Genomic DNA, 25,680 nt, shown 5'->3' on the forward strand with positions numbered 1-25,680 from the left:
TGAGCCCCACTGCTTTTCATTTTTTCATTTGGGGTATGTTCACATTGACAGCTCAATACACGGCAAGGTCGTTCCCTTCCCCTGCTGTGTTTGAAGCCTCAATTTACATGGTTTTGTTCACCTAAGAGAGAATTCTTCACTCAATACTCATGAGCTTTTTCGTTTTCCTGTCTCGGCAACATCACCCCCTACACCCCACCACTGAAGCTGTCACCTGTGCAATGGCTGTCTCAAATGTTCAAACCATTCTGCAGTATAAAGCAAATGTGGCTTACTTTTTCTAATTGGATTGAAACTGGTTTGAGAAGCTACAGGGCTGATCTGGATTGGCACTAATGTTGTGTTAAAGCGTGTTCTCCAATAAATGAGAGCACGTGTTGCGGTGTGGGCCACCGGGCCAGGCCTCTTGTTGCCAGGCAGGTTAATAGTTGTTGCCTGGCATTGTGATTGGATAACCGGGTTGCTGGGGCAAATTGTATGTTGCAAATTGGGTGGGTGGGACCATAGTCTTTAAATATTGGTGCACTCTGGTTTCTCTTTCTCTTTGCAGAGTGCATCGGATCACCCGCCCACCCGCCCTCTTTTCCGGTTGACCTTGCTTTGCCTGTCATGGGGTCGTCTGCCTTGGCGCAGGGGCCTAGTAGGAATTTTGCCATTTGGTGATTGGCTGTGACATTTGGTTTTTGCCTACTACTCAGCAATTTGTCACAACTTGTAAGGTTGCGGTTAGGCATTGGTTATAATATGCTGGTGGTGGAGGGGTCAGGATAGGCTGTGCCTGCCCCTCCTATTGCGCTGAAGGGAATTCCGTTAAAGGAATCCTGGGGCTTGCCACGATTTCGTCCAATCCCTGTCATGGAACCAGGATTGGCAAGCTTTCGGGGAGCTGCTGGGGTGAGCAGCGTGGGTCCGACGCTTAGCTCAAATGACCCCCAAGTTTGACTTTTCCTTCTACTGGCTACCGATCGGAGCTCGGGATGTCAGTTCTGTCCCAGGCGGGGGGACAGATAGTCATAACCAATGTCTAAACGACCACTCACTGATTTTGTATTTTAATAAAGTTGTGGCCAAAATAGTGCCCAAAAACCAAAACTAAATTACATGTTATGTGTGAAGTTATTTGAGGGGTGGCCTGGGGACCTACACACGCAATGTATACTAACAGTGGGAGTACACTGGGTGTGGAACTATTATTTGTTTGTTTGTTATTTATTATACCCCATCCATCTGACTTGGTGGCCCCAGCCACTCTGAGTGGCTTCCAACAGATATAAAAACATAATAAGACAGGGTTTGTGTGAACATACCCTTAAAATGCCTTTGGGCTATGTGATGTCCTAGAATGTTATTGGTGCTGGTGCTAAACAAAGAAATTGGCAACACTTCCCAGGGTATCTGGCTTCCACCCCATTGGGTGGATCTCCTTGCTTGATTCCCTTCCATATATTTTCACTTGTTCTTTTTAAAAAAAACAGAAACCATTTTAATTCAATCTGTGTTTCATTAATTGCTATACTTGGGATCCATTTAATGTGTACATGGGTTCAAACGATAATGTTATATATAGTTTCATTTCATTTTAGAATTGTACACTGCCTTGTAAGGGCATTGTGTCCTCTCAGGCAGTTTAGAATTCCTTTCAATAAACAAATGCTGGAGACCATGGGAAGTTGCAGTGCTCAGATGCCCATGTTCTGCTTGTTTTCTGGGTGGCCACTGTGAGAACAGGATGCTAGAACTAGGTGGGCAATTGGCCTGATCCAGCCATCTTCTTTTTTATGTTCTTATATATTATCCTCTAATATATTATTCTCTTTGGATCTGTAGATAGGGTTTTGCCTAAGACACATCTTTGCCTCGTGATATTTATACATGCTGATTGTGAGTTGATGCAGATTGCTAGAAATCCCCAGCTAGGCAGTGCTTCTTCTAATATAGCGAAGCATCCCTTTATCCATGCGCTAAATTGCTGCTTGGCAAAAGCAGTAATAATCTCATTTGAGTTCTTGTTATCCCGGCAGAGTGGTCCATCTGCTAAACCCTTAACCCAGTTAGCCTTTGCTGTGGTCTAATTAAGGAAGATTAAAGGAACTGTTTCAAAGTAATTTTGTGCTAACAGGATTTGAACGCAAATATTGTACTGTGAAAATGTACCTTCCATGGTGAATTTATTCCTCTGCTACACACATTCGCAGAGATGGTTGCATGCATCAGTCACCACCCAAATTTTTATTTAACTATTACAATCAGTTGCTCATAAGTAGTCCTACTGAGAGAGAGAAATTACTGTCGGTAATAATGTCTATAGTACACACACATCCTGTTGTCTTAACAAATCTCCTGAGTCTTCCTTTTGTCTTGCTTTTTGGCTAATATTCTTGACTGTCATTTGAATTTCCAGTGCTTTTCTACAGGGGATCAATGCACTGGAATCAGCTGAGGCTCTTTAGTTGACTTAGAGTTTGTTGGGCCTGTGCAATTTCTCTTGCCTTTTATCTGTTGCAGAAGAGGAAGGATCTGAAAGCATGGCACCGTATGATACCAAGTTGACCAAGGTGTGAGACTTGGGGGCTTTTGGCCAAGTGGAATTAGCTGTATGAGCACAAGAGCGACTAGGTGGCACTGTGCAGCAAGGTCCATTAATTTCAACAGGTCTACTCTGAGTAAAACAGAGTTGAATACCACCCTTGATTATTTGAGCACAGAAATAAAGATCATTTGCAGTTCCACCTCAAGATGAAATCCAGGCACTGCAAGATGTCAGAAGTGGATTACTTATTTAACCTAGCAACATCTGAAGAGCAACAAGTTCCCTAGTCCATATCAAAGTGGTTTGTGGTGGAGGAAACTTTTATGTACTTTTGTGAACAAATAGCAGGTTGGCTCAGAAGAAATCTTTGTCAGACTTCAAGTGGTGGTGACCAACTTCTTTCTCCTGGTGTTTCCTGTGGAAGTCACGCATATGGCACTTATAAGTGATCCAATTTAGGAGCTAAACTCTACACATTTCTGCAGGTCTAACTTCTTCCAACGATATTCCACTGTCATTGTGATGCCACCATAAACCTTGTCTTATGACATTGCATTTAAGGGTACATGTTGGCTCATGAGGTATATATACTCAGTAACAGACCAGATCTCAAGAAGAGAAGCTATTTTAATTTTTCTTATTTGCAGATATGCTCCTGGTGTCGACAAATCCCTACGACTTCCACTTCTGCTCACAAGGTGTAGTTACTGTGGACAATCTGGATGATGGGGAAGAGCTGCTGGCAACTGATGTAAGATATGATTCATTTTGATTAAAGATTGCAAAATCTTGCAAGCCATAATCTGTTGGAGACGTTGCTGTGGTTAGATATTTCTTTTGTTCTCACTAAAACTGTAGCAGCAGATTTGAAGCACTGCACACCCCGCACATGGAAAACGTGGTGTAGCATAGAGTAGCTGAGCACAACTGTGCTACCAAGTCAGGGCATCTGGTGCATTTCAGTATTTAGGATGCTCCTAGCATAGGGTCCCCTTCAGCCAAACCTCTCTTCTTGCTTTAAGTCTTTCAGAGTAGGGAGAGTGGGGAAATGCAGACATAGCCTTAGGGCTATGGTTTCCATTACATTTTGTAGGTTTCCATTAGGTCTTGAGTACATAGGAAAATAATTCTTATCTCTATATGTACAGATATTATAAAAAGCAACACTAAATCTGTGTATCAGCATTAATAATTCTTTAAAACTTGGCAGAGACAGTAGGTGGTATCCAAAATTTTTGTTCCACAAGGGATTTCCATTGAACATTTGATACAACGCGATGGTCATATCATAGAATCATAGACAGCAGCACTAAGAAAAACACACCAGGTATAAGAAGTCCATTTTGATGTAGGGCAGTGGTGGGTAATCTCCAGGCCACAGGCCAAATGTGGCCCTTGGGACTCTTCACAGACTATGCCTCTGAGTAGGCTATGCTCTGCAAGTGTCTCAAGTGTCTGGGCTGTGATAATGCCTCTTGCTTGCCTGCTTGGAGGAAGGAGAGACACGTGGCTGGAATGTAGCCTATTGTACAAAGGTAAGGATCAAATCTGTTGTCTCTGATCCCACTCACTTTGCTATCTCTTGTCTTGCCCACAGCTGGCATGGAGGCCCCAGAAGGTTGTGCGTGGGGTGAAGGTTCCCCCTCTTGATGTAGATATATATGTAGAGATCAACTATTTTGCTCATTGCAATCTCTGTAGTCAACCTCAAGTAACCTTTTGAGAGTTCCCATCAAATGTGAATGGTGCCTCTCTGAGGTACTCTTGGGTGACTGTTCCCGAGCTGTAAAATTTCATTCCTCTGGGATTCACAAGATATTGACATCATTATGTGCGCATATCCCATAATGGATTTTTAATGCTATCCTATAATGCGTTTTTAATGCTATTCCCTACGCTTTTGATGTTCTCAAGTACTTTGTAATGCATTCACATTGCACATAATGCATATTTTTAGTATGGACAACATAGCAATCCAGAATAATCCCAATAAGTTTCCCCTGTTATTGGTATTAAACCATCCATCCTTTTATAGTGTATTTAGGGATTGGAAAGGTGAGGGATCTTGCTGGCTAAGGTACTTCTGTATTAACACTCCTCATCTGAACAATGGGAACAACAATTTGAGAGAAAGATAAGCCAATGCAAAAGTCACTTGCTTAGTATCTATCAGATAAATTATGTTGTTTCCAACAGACCAAGTGAGCAGCAAGCAACCAGAGGACTCAGGCATTTTGAGAATGTAGTTTTGGATACGGTAAATGATCAGAGGGTCCTGGCTTCTGCATATGTTAAAGGGAATACATTAGAATAGCCCACATGTGGTATTATACCTCAGTGAAACTGACACACATGCAGGACACAGTGTTTGCAGACCATTGGCGGGATTGTGGTCAGGGCTGAGAGTGGCAACAGATAGTGAGATTTTGGGTACTCAATGAGAGTAATATAATAACTAAGCAGGTTTTTTTTGGAGGGGGGGAGAGAGAATGTAGTATTTAAGGGCTTGTTTAGATTCATTTTAGCTGCTGAAAGATTTGTGATAATGGAACTGTGGAAAGAGCAATAGGACTCTCACGGTACATCTTGGTTACAGTAAATCTTGGGAAATTACCATTGCAGAAAAGTTTATACATCAAATCCATTTCATCAAGGAACAAACAAAACAAAGCACCATTTTTTTTTTTACAGAAAGGAGTAGCTTTTTTTAATGCTAATAAGATTGACAGGACAAGACAATATATCGTGATTTAGGAAAAAAACAATCAATGATTTAAGTTTGTGGGGAATTCTCATCGGTGGAATACAGGAGAAGACTCACTGTTATATTTGTCAATCAGGGTGACTTAAAGCATTATAAAAAATATTCTTTATCCCCCATATTTTAATTGAATTTCCAGTAGTATATATTAAATGGACACAATTAAATCCACACAGTGAGAAAGGGTCCACCCTCCTCTTGCCAGAAGTAAGTGTTCTTGTTCATATTATATTGTATGCTCTTCAATCATATTCACTTACTGTCTATTTTTGTCAATCCTTCAAGCAGGGATCTTCTATATCATATCATCACCATCATCTCCATCAATCAAAGGAGACAAAACATACACAAACATAGTTCTAACAAGGAGGAAGCAACCAGGAAGTCCAGATCTGTGCTGATGGCAGTCAACATAGTGTTCTCCATTCCACATATGTAAAAAATGGCCATTAATTGGCACAGAATGTAACTGGCTTCTTTTCTCCCCTCTATACTGCTACATCATGGGTTATTTTCTCCTGAAGGAGCTATTCATACATTGCTAAACCATAAATCTAGCCCTATAGACCTTGTAATTTCACTAAGTTTGGACTAGAAAGATTCTCACTACTAACGTTCTGAACAGACCTGTTGTATTAATATATTTATTTGTCTCCTCAAAAAGAGAAAGCAGAGACAAGTGAAACAACATTGTTTATGATGCCTTAAGTCTCTCTGATTGATGAATATGATAGCAGTGATTGCCTTCTTCTGTATTAGTCCCATAGCAAAAAAGAATATTGTTACAGGTCTGGGGCAACAGAGTTTGGGGCTGCAAGGGCACCCATAAATGCTAGAGTTAGTGAATGCTAGAAATTAATAAATGGTAGAATTTAGATAATGTTTGGAGTATTGAAGGAAATATGCCAGACCAGGGCCTCACTTAGGATAGAAGTTATTAAGAATGGCAAAAGGTGCTGGAAGTGAGTCATTACCCCATCAATAAAAACCATCAACAGGGCAAGAGATTTTCTGACAAGGACCTAGTGGGAAGCTCCCATGGTTACCATGGGTGGAGAAGGGTGTATGATTTCAGCTTCCATGACATAGGAAAACAGGGAAGGTGGGGCTGTGCCCACAGAAAAAAATAGCTGTTTAACATGAGACGGGGTTTTTTTCCCTAGCAAGGGTCTTTAGGAAGGAGAAGGGTGGAGCAAGAACTCCAGGCAGAAGCCATGCAGGGCAGAACCATCTTGGCAGGCTGGGACAGAGACTCCAATGCTGTGCTGCTGTGGGAAGCAAGTCCCTCTTGTGATGTAATGCTCTGAACTCTCTCCAAAGTAGACCCAGGTGTAAATATGGGTACAATAAACCATATTTCTTCAAGACTGTGCCTTGATTTCCCAATGGAAACGCAACCCTGGCTGAGCTCCTGGAACCCCTGGAACCTCAAGCAGCCGCTCGGCAGAGATTGGGTTGGCGTGTAGCACTATTATGTTCAGCTGTCATGCCATTGCAGTTGTTGGGCTATTTTTTTGGTTGAAGGTTTTATTTGCTTACCTTAAAAATGAAAAATCTCTCTCTCTCTCTTTCTCTCTCTCTCTCTCTTCAGTAGATTATTAGTGGTAGGAACTATTCTCTGTTTTTGAGGAATAGGGCAGATTCAAAATAAATAGCAGAGGCTTCTTGTTCCTCTAGTTTATTTTTTGAAAGATCAATACCAGAACAAGCACAAACATCAGCCGTGCCGTGAAAGAGCTCTAGAAAATAAAGCTGCATGTTGTTTCACAGGCAAGTGACAAAATGTCCTGTTCTTTTTACTTCCCACAGCAAGCCATGGATATTTTGGGCTTTGTGGCGGATGAAAAGTATGGTGCCTACAAGCTCACTGGTGCCATTATGCACTTTGGAAACATGAAATTTAAACAGAGAGCCAGGGAGGAGCAGGCAGAAGCCGATGGCACTGAAAGTAAGCTCTTCCGTATTTGCCCATTCGCAATGTTCCATGCCCTGTGTTGAGCTGCGAGGCTGCAAGGCAAGGTCTGTTTTAAATGACTGCAGGGATGTTCACAAGTTACATTCAATGAGTGCACAATCTGTGTACACAAATAGTTGAGCTGTGCACATGTACAGTTATTCACAAGTAATGTTCAGCAACTGTACAGACTGTCCACACAATAGTTAAGCTATACATCAAGGGTACAATCTTTCACACAAACACTTGTACATTTGTAGGGCCAGCTTATATCTGTGTTCATTGAAACATGTGAATAAGCCTTGTTATTGCTGTGTGATCTGTATTCAGATCATACATAATCTTCAAGTTTTATTCCTCTCACTTCTGCGATTGTCATTTCCATGTGATTGGAACATACATATCATGACACTTCTGTGTTTTCCATGATGTTGATGTTACTCTCCTGGGGGAAAATAAATGTCAAAACACAACAAGAGCAGCATCTAGACTTTCAGACTCAGGTACTTGGGGTTAGAGAAACACAGTGAATTCAGGAAGGATCTATGATGTAGAGGTCTGCCGTCTTTTAAATATATTAAATTCTAGTACAGGGTAGGTGTTAGCTAGGATTTATATAGCCAATTTGATTTTCATGCTCCATTGTTGCTGTTTAAAAAATGCTAGAGTCTATCCCAGTAAATGAGTGATCTGTAAATCTAAACCAGTCCTATCCTGTGTCAATGAACTTGTTGAAATATTGTAACTCTCTATCAGGTGCTGACAAAGCTGCTTACCTGATGGGAATTAATTCCTCTGATATGCTTAAGGGTCTGGTGCATCCTAGAGTGAAAGTTGGAAATGAGTATGTCACCAAAGGCCAAAGTGTGGAACAGGTAAGGAGGTGTTTAAACTATATGAGCCAGCATGATACCAAACCTATATGCTGGTATGGAGAACCATCATTCTTTTGAGGGCTGCAGTTCCCTTGGGAGCAATCTGTCTGGGACTGCATGCTACTGGGGGGCTGAAGCCAGCAGTGGAGCTAAAGGTGGGTGGAGGACTCTTTTGAGCTTCGATTTATGATTTGTCTGACCCTTTCCAACAAATACATTGAGCTCAGATTGGCTCACAATAATAACAAAGTGTTAAAAATTAGCAAACAACACTTCCAGCATATGAAAAACAACAACACAGCATATAAGTGAAGCAAAACAAACAAACTGAAAAAAACAATTAATGCAAGAACTACCGTATTTGGATACAAGCCATTGTATTTCTTCAGTACACATTTCCTTACCGCATTTCCTCAGAAATAAATGCTACTGGTTTCGATATGGGTTAGTTGGGCTTAATGTAGAAAATTTTAAAACCTCCCACGACGATATCATGAAACAGGGAAGTACGTAGCTGGATTTTCATAAAACAAAACTGTAAATCCAGCTTCAAAGATTCCAAAGCTATATTGAAATCCATCTTGCATGCAGCTGTGTGAGCATATTTATGATGAGTTGAAACTGCAAAACCTATGGCTTTGGGCAATTATTAAAGCACACATTATCACACTGAAGTCCCTTGCCATTGGACAAAGCAGTAAACTATGCAAGTGCAAAAGGAACTAGATAAATTGCAGTTGAGCCAATAAATATGTTGCTTGGTGATGAAAAAATATAATTCCCCCTGCAGATTTCATATGTAGCTATATTTATTCCTGTTTTATAAGTCAGGGACTAAGGGTGAGAAATGATTTGCTTTATCAAGGTTGCATAGTTGGATCAAGTATCCCAGGTCCAACACCCTCTATACTGAGCTACACTGATCTATGTTTTAGGTCAATAATTGTATTCTAGGTTTAAACCCAGAATGTCAATAGATCTGAACCTGGCATGTAGGATGCTCAAAGGGAGTATCTTCCGCAGACATGATCACAAGGATTATTATGGTATTGTGTGATTGTTCTACCTCTCTTCTACAGGTTTCCTATTCTGTTGGGGCCTTATCCAAAGCAGTGTATGATAGGATGTTCAAGTGGCTCGTTACTCGCATCAATAGGACCTTGGACACCAAGTTGCCAAGACAGTTCTTCATCGGGGTGTTGGACATTGCTGGCTTTGAAATCTTTGATGTGAGTAATTGCCTCCCAAAATTTTCATGATAGCAACAAATTGATTTAAAGTAATTATGTTTAGGGAAGCTTTTAATGTTTGATGGATTACTGTATTTTAATATTTTGTTGGAAGCCACCCAAAGTGGCTAGGGAAGCCCAGCCAGATGGGCAGGGTATAAATAATAAATTATTATTATAAATTATTATTATGTCTCTTAGCTAGAAGATAACGTTTGTTGAAAGAATCAGTTATCAATGTTGTATTAGCAGGAATGTCACCTCAGATGTTGCTTGACTCCCATCATTCCTGACCACTGGCCATGTTGGGTGGGGCTGATGGGGGTTGGAGTCCAACATCTGGAGGGTCACAGATTACACACCCATGTTGTACAGCTTGCTGAGTTTATCAGGAGCAATGAGAACTAGTCAATAATGTATAGGTATAGTTTATTTATCATTGATAAGAGCATGAGGAACATTACTCCTAAACCCATCTTGGAAAGCAAGGAACTGTAACTAGTATTACAATTTTGATCTTTTGGTGATGGTAAGAAATAAGCAGTAGTCAAGTTCTCATATGAAAGTTGCAAACTTATACTTGCAACAGGCTTACCAGTGTTCAGCTGACCTACTTTATTTGATCCACCCAAGGGCAGTAGAAATGCACATATAAATACACACACAAAGGCAGAGAAGATGCACATAAATGTTTAACCACAAAAATTAGAAGGGTCAATAAACTGTAGATAGTATTTATATAACTTAGCACCATCCACTGCAAGGAAAATGCCATAGTTTGCACAAATTTACTTCTCATGTTCTTAGCAAACAGCCCCGACATTTGCAGGACTTCAATTCTTCTGTTGCTGGAAAGTAGAAAACATTTGCCTTTTGACAGATACCTTTCCTAATGAGTCTACTTCAGCCTCAATCCAGGAAATGTTGGTTAGGCTTTGACTTCAGTTCTGCTCAAAGTTTCATCTAACAGCAGTTCCAATGGGACTTAGGCACAAGGGGAACTTCTCTGAATCAGGGCTTCAAAAAATATGCCTGCCATATTATGCCTGGCACACTTTGGGAATTCAGTGGCGCTCTTCTATCCATATCTGAAAATTAAGCAGTTGTGTTCTGCACATTAGCACTGAAGTTAGTCTTAAAGGAATTCAGATCATATACTAACAGACTTTACATATATTTGCCTTCGTTCTTGTTCCTCTGTAAATTTAATTTTATGTCTTTCCTCCCCCTCATAGTTTAACAGCTTTGAGCAGCTTTGCATCAATTATACAAATGAAAAACTGCAACAGTTTTTCAATCACCACATGTTTGTCTTGGAGCAAGAAGAGTACAAAAAGGAAGGCATCGATTGGGTGTTCATTGACTTTGGATTGGATTTGCAAGCCTGCATTGATCTCATTGAAAAGGTATGGAAAACATCATTGGGGTTTCTGTTTGATAGCAGGAAAGGCTTACCATAAAGACAATGAGATTAGGGTGGATTTAGGGGAGCGCGACTGGTTTGGTCACACTGGGAGTGGAGACTTGGGGATGCCACAGGCGGCACCACAACTAGGATGTAGAACAGAAGGCAAGATGCGAGGGGGGCGAATTTTGGCATTGCACAGGGCACCGCTGAAATTTGAGAGCCCAAGGCCTACCAGTGATGTGATGTAGTGACTAGCGTCTCTGACTAGGCCCTGTTTATGTCTTTGTGAGCTGTAAAATTTACTGCTTGACCCATGGGCCAGTCGTTGCCTCTGGGCATAACCTACCTGACAAGCTAGTTTTGACCATAAAATTGAGGAAGATAACCATCTATTCCAGCTTGAGTTCTCTAAAGGAAAGAAGGAATACAAACATACTTTTGAAGATTGATTTCTTCTACTAGCACCATGACAAGCCTAAACAATGTTTCCACTGGAGATACAGATATACCTATATTTATTCATTTTTCCATAGTTGTCCATGCTCAGAGATGTAGCAGTCACATTCAAAACAAATAAATCTTCTTGACCAGTTTTTTCCATTAGTTAGGAGAGACCATTAAACAACTTTTGCCCCACCAAGGCAAATGTTGCCTAATAATGCAAGAACTGCAGAAAAAGACTGGGATGGGTGTCAGTAACTTGGCAAGCCACGAGACACAGCTGGTGGTATGTGTTCATTATGCTGTGTAGTAAGCTATATAGACCTCAGCTATTATAACGCTGGGTTGTTTTCTGACTGATTTATTGAGAAAAGTAAGTCAATCCAAGCCTTTTTGAAAACCAAAGCATCAATATTGTGTCAGCAATCTGTATAAAATATAATATTTTCACACTGTGTCGTCAAGTCTGATAGCAGTCTGAAAGAGTAATATGTTAACAGCTATTGGGAGCGGGGAGATTCTGCAGATGCAGTATTCATTCATGCTAACCAAAATGACATCCTTGGAAAACAAAACCCTAACATTTATCTCCCTATTGCCGTGCGTAGCCCATGGGGATCTTGTCTATCCTAGAAGAAGAATGCATGTTCCCGAAGGCTACAGATATGACCTTCAAAGCCAAGCTGTACGACAATCATCTGGGCAAGTCACCCAATCTGCAGAAACCCAGGCCTGACAAAAAGCGGAAATATGAAGCTCATTTTGAACTCCTGCACTATGCTGGAGCGGTAAGTTTTTGGCATTTGCAGATGGGGACAATGGCATTAACCTCAAAGCAAGAAGCCCTGTTGGAATGAATGTGTCAGATGCTGCTGGTGGTTGCTCGCGAGTAACCAGGCAGGACTCCGACCTGTCTTTTACAGGTTTTATTGTGCAAACTATTTACAGTGCAGATCTACAAAGTTCATGCCCATCTTAGTCACTTGCAGAATCAGGGATTGGCCTCTTCCGGCTTCTCCCCTAACATAAGAACTTCGGCATCCCAAGCATCCTCCCCCCCTTTGCGTTTCACCCCTCTGCACATGCTGGGCTACGGAAGAGGTGTGCGTCCCTCCTGGCCAGCCCAGCGAGGTGAGGTGCTGGGGCTCTCAGCAGCATCCTTGAGCCCTTTCCTCGCTTGGCTGGCCCCTTCACTCTCTTCTCCACTGGAGGTGTGGCTTTTCCCACCGCTGGAAGAGGAACTGTTCCTCAGGAGTTTTGGAGGCTCTCTGTATCCCAACAGCCCCCCTGCCTCCCTCCCCTGTTCCGATGGCAGCAGTGGCGTAGCGTGGGGGGTGCAGGGGGTGCCAGCCGCACCGGGCGCAACATCTGGGGGTTAGGGTTAGGGGGCGCAAATCCACGGGTTAGGGGGCGCAAATTACTTGCCTTGCCCCGGGTGCTGACAACCCACGATACGCCACTGGATGGCAGTCCCCTGACAGAATGGAGTCATGGGCCAAAGTGGTTGCAATGGCAAGAGAGGAATGCCACGCTGTGAGTTTTGAAAAGTTAACTTGGGGATGAAGTCAGTCGAGCATTCTGAGTCTGCTGGAAACAGTTTGAAATTCTCTGCTCTTGAAATATATGCCTTAGAATTCAACCACAGAGTCTCTGTCTTCATCTCTAGGCATTATTATTATTATTGTCTCTACAAAGAAGGACTGAAACTCAGTGGTAGAGCACATGCTCTGTATGCAAAAGGTTTAATTCATATCATCCCCAGGTGGGGCTAGGAAAGACCCCAATCTGCAACCCTAGAATCAGGAGTGATGGGAGTTGCAATCCAAGAACATCTGTCACCATCTTAGCTAGGCGTGGTGTGGACAAATGAATTAGTAGTCTGGCTCAGTAGAAGGCAGTTTCCATGTTCCTAAGGGATAGGGGGAACTGAAGGACTGGGGGCATGCATGGAAGAAGGATGTGGTGATTATTTAGGAAAATGGAGATCTGATATTAAGATGAATATATTACTGGGAAGACTCCTGAAGTGACCCATAAAATCCCCCTTAATTACCTCCCTTCTTTCAGGTGTCCTTTGGAAACTATATTGTGCAGACAGACTTTTGCAATATGAATGTTCTCTTTTCAAACCAATCAGTAGTTACTGGTTTTTTTAATTATGTTTTTATGTATGCTTTTTGTTGATTTTATTCTTAGATGTTGCATTTCTCTTCCATTTTTAAAATGAAAGTGCAGTTTATAAATACATAAATAGATAAACTAGAATTTTAAATGGTTATAAGGTAAAAGCAAAAGGTATTTAGATTAGATTTAGGTAAAAGCAAAAGACTTGATTATTTAATCTGTTTTATTGTTTTGCTTCCCTTTTGCCTGTCTATCATCTCTCTCTCTCTCTCTCTCTCTCTCTCTCTCACTCACACACACACACACACACACACACACACTAGGTGCCCTATAACATTATGGGTTGGCTTGAGAAAAACAAGGACCCACTCAATGAAACTGTAGTGAGCACTTTTCAAAAATCTTCCAACAAACTTCTGGCAAGCCTATTTGAAAATTATGTCAGTGCTGACAGCGGTAAGTCGAATGACCATTTCCCTTTAATTCCTAGATCAAAGCTTAGCAGAAATGTTGAGTAAATATACCATCTCATGAGATCTGAAGGTCTTGCTGCCTTAAATGTACTTTTTTCCATAACATCTCTGTGGGATGACTATTTCTACTGATTCAAACAGTTGGTGCATCACTCAGCTTTCTTTCTGGCTCAGATGTTGGTACATCACTCAGCTGCAGCCATAGGCACTATGAGTTACATTCTGAAGGTGCACCCATAAAATGCTTTATAGGTACATCTTTAAATGCTAGACAGTTAGGAATGTCTTTAACACTCCTGATGAATACACCGTTGGTGGGAATGATACTGTGAAATGAGTGAAATAACCTCTGCAGAGAACAGATTGGAGTACTGTGGGAGGTCAGAACCACGAATCATGAAAATACTGGAAGTAGCAAATGTATATTACAGACATGCCCCCACTTATGTGAGACTGACACATGTGTGGCCGCATATATATACATGGCGCTGAGAAATAAATAAATAGATATATTCAATCCAGGAAATGGCGGGAGAGTTAGAGAGTCCTTGTGGCTCATGAGGACACCCTCACCAGAGCCCAAAGAGGTCTTCAGAGAGGATGGAGGAAGCCCCAAAGAGACTGCAGGCACAGTGGGGCTTTGTTTAGGCTGCTGAGTCTCCCCGCCTAGCAGATGATGCGTGCGGTAGCCACCTCTTTTCCGCAGCCTCCAGTCTCTAGGCATCCCCAGAGCTTCAACTCTAGTTGCTGGAGGGCAGAAAAAATGGGCTTTTTTGACAGCTCCCTACTTACATTATTTTCACTTATGCGTGCGGGCCCTGGAACATAACGTAAATGGGGAGACACCTGTACTACGCACAAATAGTATGCATTTTCCAATACATTGGAATTATATATCCTAGTTGGGGCCATGTCATTTTTCAGTCACGGCCTACTTGGGCATGAATGCTGCTGTGCTCATCAACATGGAGGCAAGGAGGCACCAATTAACCTCTTCCGCTAGTCCCGAAATGTGAAAAGCATGACCATTTGTAAGAACAGACTCTTTCTGCCCACATCTGTGCACATGAAGGCTTCTAGGCTTCTGCACCATTGGGAGTCCATGTTTTGAGGAAACCTTCATACGTAGAGCTGTACGTGTGAAGGCTCCACTGCCACAGGTGGTTGTGCTCTTTGAGCAAAGCCTAGAGGATGAGGCTGCTTGAAATGTCACCACTCCCACAAAGATGAACACAGGAGCCTGAATGCCTGCACACGGCTTCTGTAGGGGTTTGAGTGGGCACATAGTGAACTGGTTGTGTGAATCAGCAACCATGAGCACAAGTTACTGCCTTGAGCACAAGTAATGTGTGATCTCATTGCACCTCAGCCCAGCAGTTGATGCTTATAATGGATGCTATGGAAGAATGGTTATATGGATTGGGGCAGTATCCAGCTAAACCCTCCAGAACATCTTTAAGGGGCACGTGGGCAGAAGAGAGGGAGAGGAAGCTTTGTTGTGTAACAAGGTGGTTGCACTAGGGGAATTGTTTACTTGGCTGTCACCCAAAGTTTAAAAGGGAATAGTATGAATTGTTTCTTTGTAGATATAGGCTATGTTGTGTCACTTATTGGAATATAAAGCATTTTTTAAAATTGCGACACCCCACCTATCTTTTATAGTATAAAGTAAAGTAAATGTAGCTTCAGGAAATAAAAAATATTGTGCACCTGATAATTAAAGAAAATGGTGGTTCTCAATATCAAATCTCTTAGTTTTGAAGGTTCTGCTCCACTGAGCAGAAATAATTCTTAAATAACCGCATTTGCAACTGTCCTCTTTGGGCACTGCAGCAATTTGCAGGTTTCCATAAAATGATGTTAAATAAGTAGGAGTGTGACTCATTACAGAGATTTAGCTGTTATATCCTACAGCCACAATCCATTTACAGAATATTTATTAAGAACCTCATGTGAGTAGATGTAGTTGTCATGAATCATAAGAGGGTGTCTGGAAGACGCAGCCAGAATGCAGACTCCATAACGCAAATTGGAGACGGAGCTGAGCCAAAATAACACAACCTGCCACTTGCACATCATTGCAGGTAACTAGGAATCGTCATCTTGCCTGTGGGGATTTTTTGTTTTTTTTTAAATCTGCCACGGAATGTTATTCCTGGGACTTGTTATGCGGTTTTCACACTATGTCTGCCAAAGGGCATGGCCGTCTTAGTAGCAACATGAAACACATGGCACAACTCAGGTCTTTTTTACACGGACACTTACTATCAGGAGAAGCTTCCTAATGCCGAGAGCCATTCTGTATCAGAACCAACACATCTGGAGCTGGTGAGGTCTCCTTCCCTGCTGGCTTCAGCAGAGGCTGGACGGCCATCTGCCAGGGATTCTCTAGTCGCATCCTGCATTGTTGGCCCTACATGGATCAGGGGACTGGACTAAATGAGCCTCAAGATCTCATCCAGTTCTGAAATGTTATGCTGTAGAAAATAGCAGGTGCCCTCTCAGATTCTTTGCAGGTCTTCAGAACTGACTCCAGTTAGTCCCATGTGCAGTATACCTTCAAAGCGGTGTCATACCACTTTAAAGAATCATGGTTTTCCCCCCAAAGACTCCTGGGAACTGTAGTTTGTTAAGGGTGCTGAGAGTTGTTAGGAGACCCTTATTCCCTCACACAGAACTGCAGTTCCCCAAGTGGTGTGACTGTCTATCCCTCTTCCTCTGGACCTCAGGGAACTCTAGGAATTGTAGCTCTGTGAGGGTGCATATGAGGGAACATCACACTAACCCGACAAGAGTGTTTGGAGCATGATCAGGGTATGCTTAGAGGATGATCAGAGGACACTTTACACCACAACACCATAATGTTCTTGATGTTATCTGTAACCCACACATGGTGTTAAGCAGCAGAATATATGGCTGATTTATTAAAACTGCCTTTCCTTTCTAAAATGTTCCTTTGGACACTTTTCCTATGACATAATATTTAACTTATAACCAAAGCAAATGCCTCATGGAAAGTCCCCTCCATGAAGTTCCCCTTATTAATCAGTTTAGATGCCTATATTGTCCTTGGCCTACTAAGCTTGGGGGCCTTATGCAATCATATTAGGCAAAGTCATACATTGCAGACAAAGCCAGAGAGTCTCTGGGTGGAATTCAACATTCTCACGGCTGCCTAGAGAAAGGCTTATAGCTCAGTGGGAGAGCATCTGCTTTGCATTCTTAAGGGTTTCAGTTTAAATTCCTGGAATTTCCAGATAGGGCTGAGACTATCCTAGTCTGAACCCTTAGAGCAGAGCTTTCCAAACTTTTCATGTTGGTGACACACTTTTTAGACGTGCATCATTTCTCGACAGTAATTCAGTTTTACTAGCAAACCAGAGGTAAACTAACACCTTTCCAGCCCTGAGAGGAGCGTGGGGAGCATTCGCGCGACACACCTACACACTGCAGGCGACACACTAACATGTCATGACACACTGTTTGGAAAGCTCTGCCTTAGAGAGCAACTGGTAGCAGTGCTGGATTTAGGATGGTGTGGGAGGTTCCTCCATACAAGGAAGAACACAAGGAACCAAGCCAAGGGGCCACAAGAAAGCTTCATTGTAGCTTGTAGCAGCTGAAAACATCACTGGACCCACACTGCTGCATATGGCTTTGCAGAAAGCCATTGATAAGCATGCAAACTGTATCAAACATTTCTGCTTCATGTCAGTGGTGTAATCAGTATTTAACTCAGTTGCTCTGTCTTTTTTTTTTTTTTTAAGCACAAGCTGATAAAGGTGGAGAGAAGAAACGCAAGAAAGGTGCTTCCTTCCAAACAGTGTCATCCATGCATAAAGTAATTTTTCATTTCTTTTTTAAATGTAACCTGTCTGTTGTCTTTGTCATTTTACACCAACGAGCTGGAATATTCCTAACAGAGAACCTAAAATATTAGAAACAGGCCTCCATACAAGACCTGATTGTCTAGCTTCCTAAGTCATTAGCTGTACATTTTATTGATTTCCTCTTCTGATTCAGCACTTGAAACCAGATGGGTAAACTATACTCAGCTGTCATAGCTCATCAAGGATGGGGTTCAATACAACCACCAACGTATCCAGGAGGACTTCAAAAAATTACAGGGTTTTATTACATAAACTTTAAGGGAATAGAGTGAACTTGTTAACCTTTAAGGGACCATAACAGACAAACGGTGGCAACTCTTGCATTGGCAGCAACTGTCAAATATGGCTAGCCCTCTAGAAGTTGTATCCAAAACTTAGCAGGTGGTTGGCATGGTTGGATCTGACAACATCAATTGCTTATTTTGGGATCGGGATCAGAAGCTACAGTTTGATACTGGCACAGTTTAATAAACCATAGTTTAAACTAATCACAATTTGGTCCTCTTGAGATGTAACTGAGAACTGTGCTTAATTTAAACCAAGACCTGGGTGCTTCCAGCCTCCTTCTCATGACTACATCAGATGGGAGGTGAGGAGAAGGAAGTGCACGAGCAAGTTCATTGACGTAGCTTAAACTATGGCTTAGTGTGACATGCAAACCAGAGCAGTGATTGTGAAGCAAGTGTACTAAGAAGTAACCAGGCACCGGGAAGTTGTGGGCAACAAAGGAGCTACAGTAGTCCCAGTGTATGCACCTGCCTACTGAATCACTTCTTTATCCCATGGAGATGGGTGGCTTGCTTATCAGATGCTTGTTGCTCTGAAATGTTCCATGATTTTGCTTGTTTTAATCTCCCTTTCCTCTCCAAAGGAAAATTTAAACAAACTGATGACTAATCTGAAGTCCACATCTCCCCATTTTGTGCGCTGCATTATTCCCAATGAAACAAAAACGCCAGGTAAAGCAAATCCAGCATAATTTTATTGGATTTCTTAGGTCTCACAATACAAATCATCATCTCTGGTGACATGTGATAAAGCCACCCTGAAATAAAATCCTTATGTTGGACTTTCTTTCCAGGTGCTATGGACCCCTTCCTTGTCCTTCACCAGCTTCGCTGTAACGGTGTCTTAGAAGGAATTCGTATTTGCCGCAAGGGATTTCCAAACAGGGTTATCTATGCAGACTTTAAACAAAGGTATCGTGAAGATCAGTGGCCTAGCCAAGTTCTTACTTCTTTTGATCCCCCAAACCCAATAAGCAACCTTCCTTTTTAATCCTCTTAATTCACTTTTGGATGGCTTCTTTTGTTTACTTGATTGTTCTTTCCACAGCTGAGCTGAATCAAAAATTTTGCACATGCTGGAAATTTGGCCGATGTGTGGATTTTGGCCCAGAATTTTATTCTAGACCACCAGTTCATACTGGGTGTTATGGAAATTCAGCTGCCTACCTACTTCAACTTCATTTGGGCCAGGGCTCTCTTTTGGCCCAGCGTCTGTTAGCATGCCTGCCTCAACCCTGTAGCTTGTGAAATGCATGCTTTTGAACATGTACTTAGCATATGTCTCTTTGCCTCCAGCCACTGCACATCTGGGAGTTGGGCAGGAGGGTAGAGAATCTAGACAGGATTGTGCCTGGTTGCTTCTAGGTTGTAGTGGTTTTTTTATTTTAAAAAATCAGTGTTATCTATCCTAGTTTTGAGGAAACAATTACCGGTAAATGTCAACATTTGTGCCATTCCTTTTGGAAAAAGGAAGTTGTCAGTGTTTACTGCTGCTGCTGCTGCAGCAGCTATATAAATCTCCATCTGGAGAGAGATAAGCTCATTATGTTTAGATTCCAGAAGGAGAAATGTTTTTAAGTTTGTTTTGTTAATAGCAATGCTATTACAGGGAATATTTATGACCCTTTGCTGCTTTAAATGCTTTCTATAACTTAAAGTTACAGGGCAAAGTTTGCTCAGTTGGCTGTTGGGGTGAAGCCTTGGAAGTTCAAAGCTATCTCCTTTCACCCTAATCTTCCTTATTTTACATTACTATCTAGCTAATGTGTTGGGGGCTGGGTAAATTGGGGGGGGGGGGGACAAATGACTGCTCTGACACCACTGGTTAATTGGGTGCATTAATTGAGGAAGGGCCATAGATCAGTGGCAGAGCATATATTTTGCATTCAGAAGGTCCCGTATTCGGTCCTTGGCATCTTCAGTTTAAAGGAGTAGGTAGCAACTGATGAAAATGGCTTCAGCCTGAAACCCAGAGAAACCCCCGTATAATGGGTAGAAAGGCAGAGAATCTGGTCTTCTGTCTGACATACCTCCTGTATTCCAGTGTAAAGAGAGGCATAGCAACCTGGTCCAGAGTTTCATCTGCTTACACATTTTTTTAATCTATTCTTGCCAGGTACCGCATTCTGAATCCTTCTGCAATTCCCGAGGACAAGTTTGTAGACAGCAGGAAAGCTGCTGAAAAATTGCTCGCCTCCTTAGATATTGATCATAACCAGTACAAGTTTGGACACACAAAGGTAAAGCAATGGTTTCAATCTTTCCTTGAGCTCAGTTAATCATCTGAGAGAATTTGATACTAGAACACTGTTGAAGGCCTGGATGGATGGATGGATGGATGATCACTAGAAGATCAATGTACGCTATTCTGTCCCATCTATGAAAGAGTGGTGGTTGTGGGGAAGTAAGAAATGACATCTGGTTAAAGAGAACCTATCATCCTATAGCCACTTACCCAAGGATAATAAAAAAAACCCTCATTGGGGCTTACTTCTGAGTAGCCTTGTATAGAATTGTGCATTGATTAATCACAAGTGTTAATCAATCCCATACACGTTACATCAGTTAAAATAACAACATGACAATCAAAAGTGGAAATCAAGAAGGTAGCTCCCCACAGATGATGTGTGGCACCTAACACATTACACCAAACTGAGGTTCCTTGTGTGTCATTATTCAGCTTTAAGCACCCAGGCCAAGGGGCAAGCCAAACAAATATTCCACAAGAACAAAGATTACTGCAGGTAGAAAGCTAAATACAGAGACCCCCATGGTAATAACTAGGCATCCACCCATTAAAACAACTAGATAGGTTGGGCCTTCCTAGTCCCCCTGAATTCAACCCATGAACAATAAAATTGCAGCACGACTAACAGTCAGCACAGCCAGGCATGGCATATAAAAACAACCTTAAAAGCAAAAAGATTACCTGGCAAATGGCCCCTGGAGTAAAACAGTCTTCACTAAGTGACAGAAAACAGCAAGAGAATGGCACCACTGCCATTTTCTCACTTCCGTTCTGTGTTGTATTTATGTAAACTACTTAAGATTTCTGTTGAAATATAGAACAGTGTACAAGTTAGTAAAGGAAATGAAAGAGAGGGGAAATAGAATCTCATGTGACAAATGTTCCAAAGCGCACAAAGAAGGCTATCTAGTTCATGGGTAGGCAAACTAAGGCCCGGGGGCCAGATCCAGCCCAATCACCTTCTAAATCCGGCCGATGGACGGTCCGGTTATCAGCGTGTTTTTATACGAGTAGAATGTGTCCTTTTATTTTAAATGCATCTCTGGGTTATTTGTGGGGCATAGGAATTCGTTCTTCTTCTTCTTCTAAATATAGTCTGGCCCCTCACAAAGTCTGAGGGACAGTGGACCAGCCCCCTTGCTGAAATAGTTTGCTGACCCCTGATCTAGTCACCATTGCTGCTTTCACAGGCAGCTTGTTTGGCTTATTGGAATTAGTGTGCAGAGAACCTGGGCTCATGCAAGGAAGTTGGTTTGCAAAAGGAACCCCATTTCAATAAACCTTAGCCAGAAATGCTGTTGATTGTCGTGGGCGAAGTATTCTAGTTCTGTGCTAGACACTATACAGTTGGCCGTAGTGAGAAATGGGATGTTGCACCAGGTGGGCCTCTGGCCTGATCCAGTCAGTGGTGGACTTTGGGCTCTCAAATTTCATCATTGCCCTGTGCAACACTAAAATTTGGTGCCCCCTGCCTCTCACATTCTGTTCTACTGCAATGTTGTGTGACCCCCTGCAGTCCAACACCGGGGGCCCCCCTGCAGCTCACACCAATTATGCTACCCTAAAACTGCCTCTGGATCCAGCAGGTCTCTTCTCATGCTAAAATCTCTAGCAATGTTCAGGAAACCGATGTGAAGAAGTAAGGGAAACACCTTTTCTAGCACTTCAGATTAAATGGCCAGAATAAATGCACCCCATAATGTTGAATGTCAGATCAAATTATAAAACAGGAAGGAAGTAGATCAGAAATACCACCAATTGTCTACCACCCAAGGATATATAATTCACAGCTCTGATTGTACCTGTAATGCTTCAATTGCCATTCATCATTACTAATAGCTAGATTTTTCAAAGAAATTGATGTAAAAGAATAGAACTAATTGCCACTTTTATGAATAATATTTTTTTAAAACCTTGCCAAGGGTAGAGACGTACCCCCTAGCTTTCAAACATCCAGATATGTCTTTATTCTTTTTCTTTGACTTTTTAAAAATGTGGCATGCTTTTTGCGAGGTAGAGCATTGTAATATAGGGTTGATATAGGATAGTCCGTCGTTATTTTCAATTGCATACTGGTAAGTTCAGGATGCACAATTATAGTTGATTGGGAAGCCTTGTGCAACAAATCTGCCCCCCCCCAAACCAACCCCAGACTTTTTGCAATAAGGAAAAGGGTGGTATAATTCACTGGAAAGAGTGGGGAAACAGTTTGATGCAACATCATCTGATCCCCTGGTAAACTAAACAGAATGGATGCTCATTAAATAGCCACTGCTGTCCAATCTCTCTGCAAACACATCAGGATGAGAGTTCAGTAAACAGGTCATCTGGAAGCATTTGCAAAATAACATGCATAGAGCTGTAGAAATTTATGATGCAATCTCATATATATATATAGTTATATATATATATTATATATATATATATAGTTTTTATTAGTTTTTTTAACATATCATTTTCAACAGTAATTAAACATACTTTTACATCTTATTCAAATTTTTGACTTCCATCAATCCTGTCTGAAAATTTTCCAATCTAATCTCTCAGTATGCATTTCTTATCTTCCCTATTACATTTCAAACTCATAACCAATATCTCTATCTTTTTCTACTTTGTAACACTTTGTATATTTCTCCTTACAAAACTTCTTGTAGTCCTACTAGTGTTATTTGTTGATTACAGTTGCTCTTCAAATAATTCATATACCGTATTTTTTGCTCTATAAGACTCACTTTTTCCCTCCTAAAAAGTAAGGGGAAATGTGTGCGCGCCTTATGGAGCTAATGCAGGCTGCGCAGCTATCCCAGAAGCCAGAACAGCAAGAGGGATCACTGCTTTCGCTGCGCAGCAATCCCTCTTGCTGTTCTGGCTTCTGGGATTCAGAATATATTTTTTTCTTGTTTTCCTCCTCCAAAAACTAGGTGTGCCTTATGGTCTGGTGCGTCTTATAGAGCCAAAAATACGGTACTTCTTCCAATCTTCTGTAAATCTCTGGTCCCACAGGTTTCGAATCCTGCCTGTCATTTTGTCCAATTCTGCAGAAATTTATGATGCAATCCTAGCCATGTCTGCACAGAACTAAGTGCTACATATTACCAGGAAAGGGGTCAGTGGGTGGGATTGGAGCTTTGAGCTGTTTTGAGGAGCAACAGAGCACACAGGACACTACAATGTCACTTCACCTTCCCTTGGTACAAGATTTTACACTATTCGAAACCAGCCAGTATAGGTTGTGTCATTAGTAATCTGACCCAGTTAGCACTGTTGTTTTGGAAATCTAAGATTGAATTGGACCATATTACATGTCAAGGGTTTGTTGAATTTGTAAGTCTTAGGTTCATGTACATTTCAGGTCTTCTTTAAGGCTGGTCTTCTGGGACATTTGGAAGAAATGAGGGATGAGAGATTAGCCAAGATTTTAACACTAATTCAAGCAAGAGTCCGAGGCAGATTGATGCGCATTGAGTTCCAGAAGATCGTAGAGCGAAGGTATTTATGTATGGACTGCTTATGTCATAGTAAAGGTAAAGGTAAAGGACCCCTGAAAGTTAAGTCCAGTCACAAACAACTCTGGGGTTGCGGCGCTCATCTCGCTTTACTGGCCGAGGGAGCCAGCGTTTGTCTGCAGACAGTTTTTCCAGGTTATGTGCCCAGCATGAGCAGTGCACGGAAATGCCATTTGCCTTCCCACCTATCTATTCTTCCCACCATCTATTTGCACTTTGACGTGCTTTCAAACTGCTAGGGAGATTACCCTGTCCTTAAAAATTTGGACTGGACAGTTTTCAAGAATGCTACAATGATTACCCGTCCGAATTTGGGCCCCGTAAAGTATCTGCGCCAAAGATTTGGCTTGAAAAACTTCTAGAGCTGCTGGGATGTATTTGCTGCCCCGTCATGGGGCTCACCCCATAGATAATTTTGCCCCATTTCAGAGATCCTATGAAGCATGCTCAGGGGAGTGTCTTATTCTTCTTAAACCAGGGATGCCCTGCTTGTGATCCAGTGGAATATCCGAGCTTTTATGGTTGTGAAAAACTGGCCTTGGATGAAGCTTTTCTTTAAGATCAAGCCTCTGCTGAAATCTGCAGAAACTGAAAAAGAAATGGCCAATATGAAAGAAGAGTTCCTGAAATTAAAGGAGGCCCTGGAAAAATCTGAAGCCAGGAGGAAGGAGCTTGAAGAAAAGCAAGTATCTCTGGTGCAGGAGAAGAATGACCTGCTTCTTCAGCTGCAGGCAGTAAGTGGACCAAAATTATTTTGTTGTTGGAATATAGACCCATTTGGGGGCAGCAGCATCAGACGCAAAGTGCGAGCCTCACTTTAAAGCTGGAAAATCACACTTTAAAAAAAAAAAACGTGGTGAATACAATTCATATAACATTTTATTGCATGGCACTTGCTATGAATCATAAAGTGGAATGAATAGTGAAACAGAGCTCTAAAGACGTAGCCCGAGCAATTATTAATATGCTGCTCCGTATCTAGTAAAAATAGAATCTACAGGCACTCGTGTTGTTTACAAGAACTGGCTCTGACTGAGAACAGATTGCCAAACATTTCCGCATTTGGGGAGGGGGGGGGAGGATGGAACAGAGAAGATAACTCGAACCTTTCCAGATATGCCAAGGGGAAAACAAACACTTTCTGTTTGATTTGACTCGTTTGCTGGTGGCCCGGGACAGTGGTCCGCATGCTGTAGGTGATGATGGCTCCAGTAGAAAGCAAGGGAGGGGTTGCCAACAGGTAACCTCAGACTGAATCTTAAATAGAAATATTACACAGTTTGGGAGGCTAGCTCTGCCCCAGGTTATTACAAATTTATTTGGAATGCCTTGTAGCAAGGAATTCATAGATGAAATGAATAAATAATGGAAGCTTTTTTAGTTCAAAGGGGCTTGCCTGTTTTCAAGACTGTGGTTCTGCTAGGTCTTCTGGGTTGGAGGCATCAGAGTCATAGGATGACAAAGGTCCTCTTCAGGTCTGATTGGTGTTGACAGAATGGACTCCTCCTCTGCTGGAACTTCCAGGGCAGTGGGGAGGGCAGTGGGGACTTCCAAGGTTGGCTCAGAGGGCAATTTCCCTCCAAGGACCCTTTGTTCCCCGATGAGGTGTCAAATCAGAAGGTTATAACAAGTAGGCAGAATATCACCCCATAATGTTAACAGCAGCAGCACCATACTGAATTCACTAGGGATAAATAAAGTGTTGCACGCCTCCCAAATCTCCAAGCAATGCAAGATTCCAGGGGTTCTGTGTAATGAGGGACAGTGGAGACTGTGGTGTTTTTATGATATATGGTTTCTTTACACAGTATTAACTTACAACATCAACACCCCATAGCTTTCCCCCTAGCCACAGCCTTGAATTTAAGCTTGCTTCTAGTCTAGCTCTCACACACAACTCTTGTGCTTCTCACTTGCCAGCCAGGTGAGGGAGGGGGCCCCACTCATTTGCCCT

At 42.0% G+C, this 25,680-nt stretch overlaps 1 protein-coding gene across 2 annotated transcripts in view; it reads left to right on the forward strand.

The window, feature by feature from the left end:
• The window catches only part of MYH15 (myosin heavy chain 15), a 94,899-nt gene that overhangs the window by 29,774 nt on the left and 39,445 nt on the right, over positions 1-25,680 (forward strand). For both annotated transcript variants that reach the window (XM_083498487.1, XM_083498488.1), the window contains exons 13-25: positions 3,178-3,281; positions 7,101-7,239; positions 8,002-8,120; positions 9,200-9,349; positions 10,585-10,755; positions 11,807-11,986; positions 13,646-13,778; positions 17,563-17,636; positions 18,557-18,644; positions 18,767-18,884; positions 20,089-20,212; positions 23,573-23,709; positions 24,205-24,460. In XM_083498487.1, coding sequence (XP_083354613.1) covers positions 3,178-3,281; positions 7,101-7,239; positions 8,002-8,120; positions 9,200-9,349; positions 10,585-10,755; positions 11,807-11,986; positions 13,646-13,778; positions 17,563-17,636; positions 18,557-18,644; positions 18,767-18,884; positions 20,089-20,212; positions 23,573-23,709; positions 24,205-24,460 — 1,793 coding nt within the window. The remainder of the gene's footprint in view (positions 1-3,177; positions 3,282-7,100; positions 7,240-8,001; positions 8,121-9,199; positions 9,350-10,584; positions 10,756-11,806; positions 11,987-13,645; positions 13,779-17,562; positions 17,637-18,556; positions 18,645-18,766; positions 18,885-20,088; positions 20,213-23,572; positions 23,710-24,204; positions 24,461-25,680) is intronic.

This window comes from Podarcis liolepis, assembly GCF_965112155.1.
Source record: "Podarcis liolepis genome assembly, chromosome: 4".
NCBI classification, from domain to species: Eukaryota; Metazoa; Chordata; class Lepidosauria; order Squamata; family Lacertidae; genus Podarcis; species Podarcis liolepis.